Raw genomic sequence first — 12737 nt, forward strand, 5'->3', positions numbered from 1 at the left:
AAGTGCTGTACAAAGAAAATATAATTATAATAACATACACTAAAGCAGAGGTCTTCAAACTGTGGGGCACGCCCCCCCAGGGGAGAGCACAGCAAGAAATGTGTAAAAAAAAAAAAAAACTTTTTTTTTTCTTCACTTTGCAGGTTATGGGCAGGGGCGGCTCACATGGTCGGACTGGACCATAAAACAGCGCAAGCACCAATGAAAAAGTGTCCCGCAGTTGCAAATGGATTTTCTTTCCTTTAGGCACAGAATGTTTGAATAGTAGTAACCAAGGGGTTGTTTTTTGTTCAAATGTAAGCAAACTGTGATATTAAATAAAATTTATTCAGCAACAATGGTCAAAACTACTAGCTGCATAGTGAAGTAACTCATCAGACTGGCCCACATTTGCCAAAAAGAGTGACCCATTTTGACTGGCCTACACTAGCATTTTGTATTTTTGGTATGGTGTTGCCCTATTAACCTATAGGCCAGTCCAAGCCTGGCGGCTCATCCATAATGGGCTAGGGGGCGTCCACCCAGTGGCCCCCTCACCCATTATGGAGGAGCCAACGAGCCAGACCAGTGGAACACTGAGTACTCCCTCAGCTGCTTTTTCCAGCTGAGGGAGTGCTCCTGGGCTGGCTGAACTGTCAAAGGGAAACACTGTTTCCCTTTGACAGTTCAGTACCCCAGCCACACATGCTCACTGAGCTATGCAAGGCTGGGGGCATTTTGCTTCGCCAGCCTTACGTAGCTCATTGGAAATGCTGGCTGAGGCACTGCGTGTCTGTATGTGTGAGGGAGTGTTCCTGCACCTCCTCGCACATACGGACAGAGCAACCTGGAGTGGGGCATTTCAGCACCCACGTGCAGGTCCCTGCAGAAGGTATGTTTATGTTTATTTATTTTTTTATTTAAATATGTGTATGGATGCATTTATACTTGTGTTATGAGTGAGTGTGTGGTGGTGGGTGCTCGCATGAATGATAGTGATTGCTGCGTGAAGGTGTGTGTGTTTGTTTGGTCCGTTGAGCTGATTTTGGCGAGTGTGAGGTAAGGGAGAAGAAGGGTTGTACAACAAAGGCATTTTAAAAATGCCTTTGTTGCATAATGCCCCTACCCACCTGCCAAAATCAGCTCTCCTTCTGAGGCGATGTGGAGCCCAGGGGACAGGGATGGTATTTTTTATATCTATCATAGATGTCCAGTCAAAAATACCATGCTATCCCCTTGGCCCCGCAGCGCCAATTGTAAACTGCTTGGCTTTTTACACATTTGTTTTTAAAACGTATGCTAAAAAAATGCAACATTTTAACCCATTATTTAAAAAAAATTCACGGGGGAAAACCCTCCGAACCCCCTTGATTGGTTCGGGCTCCCTCGCTGCGCGCGGTCGCTATGGCTTTTTTGTGGGAAATATTTATGCCCCTCCACTTAAAAAAATCACCAGCTCCCACTGGCCCTTGGGAAGCCCAGGGACTATACTGGGGGTAGGGTGCGGTGACAGCGCACAATAGTTTATAGCCATTTGTACATACTATCCATTTGGCATTTTGGGGGGGGGGGGCAGTTTGCCTAAATATTGCGCAGGGGGGGCCCAGGCCAAAAAGGTTTGAAGACCACTGCACTAAAGGGAAACAGTGCCTTATGTGTTCATTCTAAGTAACCACAAATGGGGGTAATAATCCTTATGGGTTTTTCTGCTTCTGAGATCTTATAATCTAAAAATATCCTGTATCCATCTGCTTCATATCCTGTATATGTTCCTCCGTGGGGATGTTTGGTGTCCCCTTGCCTCCCCCTGCCCCCTGTGAGCTTATTTATTGTCCTCTTTTCTCCCCCTGCCGCAGTTAGCATGTATGGTTTCCTCTTGCCTACCCCCGCCCCCGTTAGCATATATGGTGTCCCCTGCCCTCTCCTTTCCTCCCCTGTGATTTTGTTTCCAACCCCCAGCCCCCTCTTTCTGTTTTGGCTGCCCTCCCTCCAATTTCCTCCTTTCCTACTTCTCCCTCCCTTTTCCTCTTCCCCCTCTCCTTCAACGGTCTGGCACTACCGTCAATTGCTGTTATGCATAGTAATCGTAGCTACCTATTTTACGCAAACCCCTCCCCCTCGCCTTCGCCTTCCTCCCACTGTCTATCCTTCTGCCCTCTCCCTTCTCACACCCCCTATTCCTATGTTCATTAGCACTTACTCCTATCATTTGTCTCTCAACCTCTAATAGCAGCTTGTCTTTCCCTTCCTTGTTTTCTCCTCCCTCCCCTCTGTACTACTCTGAACCGTCTCCGAACCTATTATGAGAGTCACCTGTCTGTTCCACTCCTCTGCCCTCTCTCCATTTCCCGTCCCTCTTCCCTCCCCACTCCTCTTGTTACTCATGCACTACATCAATTGTCGACAGACATAGTAATGTTACTTCTCGTTTGTCTCTTCTCTCCCCCCTTCTCTATCTAATTGTTTTTCTTGCACTTGCACTATCAGAAATGTCATCAGACCTATTATGATAGTTATTTGTTTACATTCCATATTGTTTTAAGGACTCTTATGAATGTATCTGTATTTTCCCATGCTCCCTTCCTCCTTGAAGCGCTTTGAAACAAGCTTTGTATAGGCGCTATACAAATAAACAACCAATCAATCAATCCTCAGCATTTATGGAACTTCAAAAAGAGGCAACAGACATGTTATGGATGGACCACTATAAAAAAAAATTGAAACAAAACGTTTAGTATACTTGATGAAGTTTGATAAATGCCAAAAGCGGAAAGAAACATGTTAGGTACATGATTTGAAATTTTCTTGGAGATATCCCTGTGCCTTTTTTAAGAAATAAAAAAAGAAAAAACGATTTATTTCGGGATAGTGTTCACTAAGTACAGAAATGAAGATAAAAGTGTATTCTTAATTACAAAGACCGGTTTGATACTTATTAAGTGCCCCAAGAATGGGATATAATTATGTTAGATGGCTAAATAATGCATTTTTAAAATGTAATTTAACCCAAGCCTTACGTTTATTTTGTTTATTTTCATTAGATTATTTTACCATCTAAAATGCAGATAGCACCAATCCATCTCCAGGGTTTCTGGAAATACATCTAAAAACTTTAGTTTAAAAGGTAAATGTTTTACAAATCTAAATAACCTGCTTGATAAAAAAAAAATTACATAATAATCAAGAGAAATGAATCATTGGATTTCAGGGTCCATCGTGGAGTGATTCTCTATTTAAAATAAAAATAAAACAAACTTGAGAGCAACAAGGCCACTTGTCTCCAGGTAAAAGAAGGGTTGAGAAGGAGTAACCGGGGACAAGGGATTTCCCTCTCAGTATTATTTTTAAGTAAAGAGTTTACTGAAGGTGGAGGTGGAATCCTCTACTAAAGGATAAAAGGGTGTGAAAAATTGAAAAAGTTTGAAAAAAATCACAAACTTTACATTTTAAACCTTACCTTACATGTTATATCAAAATTGCAAGGATTTCTTCACAGCAATATAATGTGGGCATGCGATTTTAAATATGGTATGCCCATAACATATTTTGCAGCTTCATTTTTCAAAATTCAAATCTATACACCCTGTCCCGCCCACCATCTATTGTCGAACTGGGACAAAGAAAATGTATCAAAAAGCACAAAAAGAAAAAAGGTGACCCACACTCACAGCTTGCAATTTTTTGACTGTTCACAACTAAGCCTGAGCGGATCTCCAGAAAACTGATCTGTGAATTCCCCGCGCCAAACGCTGGATTCGAGTCAATTAGTAGGAGAATCGGAGTGAGTTTGGACACCTAGCTGAGGAACGTGAACCTCCTCTTTCGTTTGTAGGTTGAGTTTGGATGTTTGAAGAGGACTGATCCATCTCCAATCATAGGAGGAACTCAAAAGCTTTTGGAGCGATATTGGGCAGCAATTTGTTTTCGTGCCATGGACGAGTGCTGTGTGTTTTATGAAATCTTGGTTATTTTTGCAGGGAGATCTTATATTTTTCTTAGTTTTAAAAACTATTTTGTTTTGTGGTGCTCCTTTCATTTGGAAAGAGATTTTTTGAAATTGCTTAGGTTAAACCTTTAGAAAAAATTTTTTTTGAACAATTCCTACACAACATAGCCTGAGCTGCATCCATAATATGGAGCTATCCTACTTCATATTGATAAATACTACTAAACCAGCAACATGAGGACCTGGAGCTCTCCTGGATGTCCACCTTATGATTTTGTAGAGTGGCAACTTCTGGGATTCAAAGAAACCAAAAGCTGATCAATGTGTTACGGTTTGTCGTGGGTTTGCCTGGCCCTATCTGGACATGGTCAGGTGACCTCCAAATCAAGCTTGCTACAGGCACCGCAACGTCTGGCGTCCTTGATGCAGACAATCATTGCGAATCCAGGAAGTCATCCCGCAGCACTGAAGATCGGCTGGTCCTTCTCAATGCTCCAATACCCTGCAGAGCAGACGATTTGTTCCCAGTCTAAAGTTACTTTTCTTGCTTCCCTCCTCATTCTCCCTTCTTCCTTTTAGCCCTCTCCTTGTCTCCTTTCTAGCCATTCCTGCTTCCTGGATTCTTGTGCTGCCACCTGAATCCTCTTGCTGTGCGGTCTTCTCTCCATACATTCCTGGAATTCCTCGGCAGCCCCAGTTACACTGGAAGGACTTACTTGGAAGAGATCATTGGAAACCACTCGGAGGTTTTTTCTACATTACCTTTTTCCTCCATCTTGTAGACCGCTCTTTGTTGTTCACGTGCCCCCAATCGCTGCTGTGACACCGTGGATGCACAGAGGGATCGGCCTTACGCTGGAGTAACCAATGTTCCAGAGAGCAGGTAAGGCCGGTGGGTGACACTATGTGCTATGCCGACAGCTATCGCAGGCACATTTCTTTGGTTAGAGAAACCTTCTAGCAGGTTGGGAGGACAAGACACTGTGTTACCCATCTGTCAGGACAATAACACTGACTCCGGGATGCAGGTGGACGTGGAACTGCTGTCCTCCTACCTTGAATCAGAAGAGCAGTGGTGGCACATTTGTATGACAGAATTGGTTTCCTGAGGGACATGGACAAACTGCTTCCTTCTCTAACTATTGCTGCTCCTGTGGTTAATGGTGGTGGGATTGGTCTTGATGATAGGTTTCTGAATGAAGGTGGAAGATGATGATCAGGAAATTGAGGTAGTGGAGGAGGAAGAGAGCATGCAGGCGAGAGAGTGTGGGAGGAGTCGAGGAGGAAAGGCAGTAGTAGCATGCAGGAGTGGAGGAGAAAAGGAAGGAGGAGATTTCGGGATTAATGGAGGAGGAAAAGGAGATGAGGAATGCGGGTCGGAGGGGGTGAAGGTGCAAAGGGAAGATGGGGTGGCATATCCAGCAGCACAGGCGCAGGGGCCAGAAGCCAAAGGGAGTAAGGCCAATAAGGTTGCAAGACAAGTCTAGAAGTTCCTTCAGGGGCACACAAAGGGCAAGAGGAATGCCCCCTGGGCACCATCCCCTGGGGCCTGGGATCATTTTAAGGTGCCTCAAGCAGTTGCAAAGCAACATCAGAAGATGGAATATGGCGAGTGCACGTGTGTCAGAAGTCGATTAGGAGGGATACGGTCTTGGCCAGCCATTCACTTGGTACAATAGCCCCCATGATCCATCTGTGGTACTAGAACAAGTAAGTGCATGGTTTTTGATCAACGAAACCACAAACATGTGAGGGAAAGGGGGCTTGATACTCACAGGATACTTGTAACTAACGTCACTATTGAAAGCAAGTGTGTGTCCCTCAAGCGAGTGAGCACATTTTTCACAGCCACATGGTGGTACACACACACAAACAAAACACCAAACCCCATTGCAGGCATCTTCCCAGGGTTTGTGAGTTCTAGAGTTCGTAGCACAGGGAGCTGGGACATGAACAACATTATCCGCCATTTCGGATAATGCCGCGTGGGAGCCATTGGGAGGAGGTGAGATTGCCTAGTGGGCTTCAGGATCTTTTGAAGCATCGCCCTGATGGCATTTGAAAAAGCTGATGTGTTGTTGTGACGGCTATTTATTTTGTTTTCGTTTTAGCCTTCAAATCCCTCATTCTAAAAAATTAAAAACATACAAAAGCATAAAAATGCAAATAAAAACACATTTAAAAAATACAAAAAAATAAAAACAACCCAAAAAGAAGAAATGTAAAAAAAAAAAATCTCTGTTGTTTGCTTTGATGTTCTGGGTGTTGAAGAATACAGATTCAACTGATGAGAGTTGAAAATGTGAAGATCCGGGGTACAACTTCAAGGTGCCGAAAGCTTTTTGTTTAGAAGAAGAATGCCGTTCACTGTGGATTTTCATAGTCTCTCAATCTTCTTTTATGATAGGTGGTGTCCATTCTCATGTCTAGGGTAGAGCCTATGAATATGATAGGTTATTTATAACACGCTTAATACCTCGAGGATTCTGAGGGAGGTCCCGGGCATCAAACCTGTGGTGCTCTATGTCATCTTGCTTCCAAGGTGATCACATTGCCCCTGAGCTATCCTCCCGAGACAGGAATAGGGACAATTATCTTTACAAACACAAGAAAGTCCCAGAAATAATGCATATGATCCATGTTGTGGGAGTCAAATGGGGACAGTTTCTGAATTAGGGGCTAAATATGTGTCAGCCACCCCATGGGTATTATCATCAATGCCTACAACAGCTTAGTGGTCCTACAACAGCTTAGTGGTCCTACAACAGCTTAGTGGTCCTACAACAGCTTAGTGGTCCTTTCCACGTCTATCGTTTGGAAGAGCCTGGGAACACGCTTAGGTGCCTAAGGGTTCCTGACAGCAGAGGGTGGTCTCCACGGCAGTCCAGGTAACTGTGGGGCAAGATGTCTGCTTCTCAATAACTGGATGGTGTGATCCTGCCCACTAGTCAAGAACCATGCCAATTTCCACTCCACCCCCCTCCCCCCTCCCCCACCTTGACTCCTATGACGTGACATCAGTAACTAGAAGGATGAGGAGACTGTTGTTGCTGTGACCTGAAAGTATAATGAGAAACAACATTGCGCCATCATAAGCTAAGTTCTAAATTGTGTGTTGACTGAGGGAACTCTATGGCAGCTTTCCTTCTCCCTCTGCCCTCCATCCCAAGCCTGTGGATGTTGATCCCAGTGTCAGTGTCACAGAAAGAAAAGGCTTGAGAACTTTGACCTGCATGATCCTAAAATGATTACCTGATGCAGAGATCGGCCCTCAAACTCCTGTGGATGTCGGCTCCGATGGGCCCTAGCAAGCATAGTTAACGGTGAAGCACGGGAGCTGTAGCCCAAAGCATTGGGCGAGCCACAGGCTGCAGACCCCTAACCTAATAAAAGTGGGAAACAAGAGAAGTTGTTCAAGTGCTGTTGTAACTTGCGCTGCACCTATGACTCTAACGGTTAGACCTCTGGCAACAGTGTATGATGCCTTGCTGAGCGTCTTAATGGTGTTTAGCAACAAGTTCCACTCTGCTCAGTCTTGAAAATGGTTTCATCAAGAAAGCCCCCTGTATATGTGGGCTAATGTCTCTTGAGAGTGTGTGTGTGTATGTGTGTCACTTTCTCTGCCAGAATGCAGACAAGAATAGGTGTATGAAGTGACCACGCCCTTCCCTGTGGGAGAGCAAAGGTAGGTGTGTGTTTACCTATTCCCTGTGGGAGAGCAACAGAAATTAGGTGTAAGCAACTCTTCCCTGCACATCTATGGCACAAATTACCGTGGGTGCCATCTTCGCAGCTGGAGTGCGGCACATACACACCCTTCCCTGTGGGAGTGCGACAAACATTAGGTGTATGTGACCCTACCTGCGGGAGTGCTTCAAAAAAATCACTGTGTGCAACCACTTCCCTGCATGAGTGAGTGGGGGTGGGGGGGGGGTGTGTGTGTGTGTGTGTGTGTGTGTGTGTGTGCGTGTGCGTGTGCGTGTGCGTGTGCGTGTGCGTGTGCGTGTGTGTGTGTGTGTGTGTGTGTGTTGGAGAACTGGTGCTACCACACATTTTGCTGAATGTCAATTGTTCAACATGAGGTCCAGAGACACTTGTCCTGTTGTCAGAGCCATTTTTAGCCGCAACAGCATTGTGAGCACATTCTGTCTGGAGAGTGTACGTGAGACAGTTTAGGATGTCAATGGTCACATGGACGAGGGCTGCTGGACACACAGACCACTTGCAGAATCAATGCTGGAGTGAGCGATCACCCTTTCTGATCTTGCATGTGTTACTCAAATATGCAACTACCATATTTGAATCAGGGGGCTACTGCCACTGCCAGCTGTTTTACAGCCAGGCCCAGACATATTGAAGAAACTGAACCAGGAAGTCCCACAGGGATGTGTATTTGAGAATTGCACACCATAAATGAGCTTTATTTGTGCCTGACACAGTTGCACTTGATAAGTGAGAAGTGCCAGATTAAAGACCACTCACTGGCTGTTGTGGATGCTCACATGCTGTCTAAGCATCCTGCCTCTTTTCTAATAAAATGTTCTTGAAAACATCTCTCACATGGAATTTTGCACATTTCAGCTCCGGCTTCCTGAGGTGACGTCCCTCTCTCTGCATTCTGGAATGCAAACTATGTGCCATTAGAGCCTGTGTCAAGTAAAGATGTCAAAGGATATTGCATTTTTTTCAAGCATATATTTCGGAATCATCATGAAATATTGCCATTACTTGTCCATCAATCGCACCATGTCTGACTCACCAGAGGTGTCCTGTTAATTTCCAACAAGTTGTATTCTGTGAATGAGTGACCCTGTAACTTTGTGTAGGCCTGCATGGATCTTAGCTCTATTTTGAGGGTGCTGCCTGGGTGTTGTATGGTTGTTGGTTGGTGTCAGGAAGCTGAATGTGATCGTGTGTGCTTTGGGTGTTCGTCTCTATGTATCATGTAACTTGGGCTTTAACTAAGCAGAAAAATAAACCAAAATGAAACTTTATCTGAGGCTCCTAAATCATCCTTCCAATCTGCTACCTTTTGACAAAAGGGAGTGAAATAACACAGAAGAACCACAAGTAAAAAGGGCCGACCATGAACACCAACCAGGGAGATATTGGATTATTGATATATATTCCTCATGACTACAGATCATTTTTAGCCTGGTGGATGAATATACTATGTACATTGTTTGCACTGTGTGGTCTAGTTCAGCTGGTAGTGGTACTCATCCCAACACCCTCCGCAATGGCACCTCATAGTGTCTTCCTCTTCATCTTAGAAAATTCTCTTACAGCTTTCGCTCTGAACTCTTTTCATGACAAGAGAAATCACCTTCAGAAGATCAACCTTTCTTTCCCATCCCTGCCCCATAAGATTTGAGTGTATGTGGCCTTCTGGGGGTGCCTTCCTTATCCATGTGTGTGAATGAGTGTGATGGAGGGAGGTATTGTATCCTGTGAATGGGTGCCCCTGTAATGTCTGTCAGGGCTACATGCAACTGGGTGGAATGTTGAGAGAGTTGCCAGGGTGAGTGATCCATGAGAGTCCGCTGGTGCCTGGGAGCTCAATGTGATGGAGTGTCTGGTGGGTGTGCTTCCCTCTGTGCCCTGTAACTTAAGCTGCACCTAAGAAGAGGTAGAAATCAATGGGAACGTTTATACGAGGCATCATCTATCCAACAACCCACTACTACCCACCTTTTCCAATGGAAGTACTTTGCAACGTGGCACAAAGCTATATCTTGCACATTGACTTTCTCAAAGGGCCATAGCACAAGACAGATATTGCACATGGGCTGCCATTGGGTCTGTGTGAAGAAGGCCCCATCCAATGGTCAACTCTGTGTGTAGCTGTAGTCACTTACAGCACTGCTTCGCTCGCACAGGTCGTGAAGCGCATGCCAGGTTGCATTCTAGTGCATAGCCACAGACGGTGTCTGCTGTTAGTGTAAGAGTGTGTGCTTCTGCAACACTCGCAAATCATTTCTGTTGAATGTATGTTGAATGTTGCAGTGTGGATGGCTAAAATTAGAACAGATCTTATGTCCTGCATTATACGGACAGAAGAGCATTCACTGACAAAAGGTATCACGACAATTTTGAGAATACATGCATAGCATGGGACATGCATTGTGTTCCTGTGCCTTATGGCAGAAATGACATAGAAGAAATTGCCCACTTGCACAAAGGCAGCTGCTGGAAACGTTGTCGTTCTGCATCCCTTACTTCGCTTTATCTAAGATGCCTGTAACTTTGTGGCTCCTGACATCAAAGCTTTGCATGCACAAAGTAGCTTGTTGGTGGCAGGGCTCAAGTCGAGGGTACACACGGGGGACGGAGTACCCCCACTTTATGCAGAGGGTGGACTCAGTCCCACCCCCCCAGCTAAAATGATAAACATTTAATGTCCTCTTTGGATTTATGAATTGAATCCAACCTCTGGGATCGAACCACAGTCCTCAGGGATGTAGGCCAGACACTTCACCACTACACTATATAACCGATGACAAATAAACTAAAGGTGAAATGTCCCATTTCCGTACTGCCAGTCCCAGGGAAAACATGTGTATTTGTCGTTGGAGTTTAAAACATGCACAACTTTTAAAGTTTTCAAAAACATTATTAGAAGAAAATATCCGCTCTTGGTTTTGTGTGTGTGTTGATTTTATGAAAGGCAAAAATGCGATTCGTCCTCCTCAATTTGGGTGGTTATGCAAAGCCAATTTAATGAAATGTGCAAATTTCACCTGCATATGCTAATTTCTGGCAACGTCACATCCCATTGTGTTTGTTGATGAGTCCCCCCACTTGAATTTTTAGGACTTGACCCCTGGTTGGTGGATGGCACACCACTGCTTCTGCTGTGATGGCCCCTCTTGCTCACAATTGTCACCACTGGAGGGAAGGTGAATTGGTGCGCCATTGCAGTCATGCAATCTGTGCTTCATCGGCTCCTCCACATAACCAAGTGAATTGCACTTTCCTCCTCAGTGAACGGTCCCATACCTTTCTTACCACAAGAATGACTGTCTCATACAACTAAGATGCGCCTTTAAATGCAAAGAAATGTCATCTGAGAATTTGACAGCAGGCATCAGCTCTTTCCATCAGCTCTCTTTTGCCTCTGTTGTCAACAAAAGGTGAAGGCAGAATGTCTACTACCCGCATAAGCAGCAGTTGTCCATTTAGCAGCAGTACTTGTGGATAGCTACTATAATATTTGTGGCAACGCTCAAATGAATCACTGAGACTGGGCTGGCACATACTTGTTTTTTCCCTGCCACTACTATCATTTTCTATGCTGCTGGGAGAACTGTTGTGCAGGCTTGAAGTATCTCCCACTATTGAGGTGACAGTGCAAAGCAGAGCAGTGCCAGCATGCGGGTGGGTATTTTCTGATTCATCTGCCCCTGTCGCTACGTATGTTCACATTCCTGTGCATGATGTTGCTGAGTATGGCTATGCATCGATGAGGCACCGAGAATGGTCGATGCCTTCCCATGGGACATGTTTGGCAGCTCTTGACCCTGAAACAAGTAATTCCACACAGAAGATACGTGCCTAGGCAGCAGTAAATTCCATTGGCCGTCCGCCTAAAGCAGCAGTTAGTTCCATTGGCTGTCAGCCTAAAGCAGCACTTAGTTCCATTGGCTGTTGGGCTGAGGCAGCAGTTAGTTCCATTGGCCGTCAGCCTAAAGCAGCAGTTAGTTCTATTGGCTGTCAGCTTAAAGCAGCAGTTAGTTCCATTGGCTGTTGGGCTGAAGCAGCAGTTAGTTCCATTGGCTGTCAGCCTAAAGCAGCAGTTAGTTCCATTGGCTGTTGGGCTGAAGCAGCAGTTAGTTCCATGGCTGCCAGCCTAAAGCAGCATTTAGTTCCATTGGCTGTCAGCCTAAAGCAGCAGTTAGTTCCATTGGCTGTCAGCCTAAAGCAGCAGTTAGTTCCATTGGCTGTTGGGCTGAAGCAGCAGTTAGTTCCATTGGTTGTCAGCCTAAAGCAGCAGTTAGTTCCATTGGCTGCTGGGCTGAAGCAGCAGTTAGTTCCATTGGCTGTCAGCCTACAGCAGCTGTTAGTTCCATTGGCTGTCAGCCTACAGCAGCAGTTAGTTCCATTGGCTGTTGGGCTGAAGCAACAGTTATTTCCATTCGCTGTCAGCCTGAAGCAGCATGAAGCTCCATTGGCTGTCGGGCTGAAGCAGCAGTTAGTTCCATTGGCTGTCAGCCTAAAGCAGCAGTTAGTTCCATTGGCTGTTGGGCTGAGGCAGCAGTTAGTTCCATTGGCTGTCAGCCTGAATCAGCAGTTAGTTCCATTGGCTGTCAGCCTGAAGCAGCAGTTAGTTCCATTGGCTGTTGGGCTGAGGCAGCAGTTAGTTCCATTGGCTGTCAGCCTGAAGCAGCAGTTAGTTCCATTGGCTGTTGGGCTGAAGCAGCAGTTAGTTCCATTGGCTGTCAGCCTAAAGCAGCAGTTAGTTCCATTGGCTGTTGGGCTGAGGCAGCAGTTAGTTCCATTGGCTGTTAGCCTGAAGCAGCAGTTAGTTCCATTGGCTGACAGCCTAAAGCAGTTGTTAGTTCCATTGGCTGTTGGGCTGAGGCAGCAGTTAGTTGCATTGGTTGTCAGCATGAAGCAGCAGTTAGTTCCATTCTCTGTCAGCCTGAAGCAGCAGTTAGTTCCACTGGCTGTCAGCTTGAAGCAGCAGTTAGTTCCATTGGCTGTTGGGCTGAGGCAGCAGGCTCCCTTTCTTGCACTGCAACAAAGCCATGCAACACCTGGTTGTGTATCCTGGTCTGTTGCAACATTGGAGGATAGGATACATTTCCACTGA

The 12737-nt window shown here is 45.4% G+C and overlaps 1 protein-coding gene across 1 annotated transcript; it reads left to right on the plus strand.

The window, feature by feature from the left end:
- Positions 1-11762: 11762 nt before the first annotated feature.
- Positions 11763-12737, plus strand: LOC138520273 (apolipoprotein A-IV-like). The gene has a single exon (XM_069632725.1). It carries the CDS (start codon positions 11763-11765, stop codon positions 12735-12737), a length of 975 nt encoding a protein of 324 aa, XP_069488826.1.

The sequence above is a fragment of the Ambystoma mexicanum genome, chromosome 13 (genome assembly GCF_040938575.1).
Source record: "Ambystoma mexicanum isolate Mex_15411 chromosome 13, UKY_AmexF1_1, whole genome shotgun sequence".
Lineage (NCBI taxonomy): Eukaryota > Metazoa > Chordata > Amphibia > Caudata > Ambystomatidae > Ambystoma > Ambystoma mexicanum.

Coding starts and splice junctions, on each gene's coding strand:
- LOC138520273 (XM_069632725.1), top strand. CDS start 11,763: ATGGCTGCCAGCCTAAAGCAGCATTTAGTTCCATTGGCTGTCAGCCTA.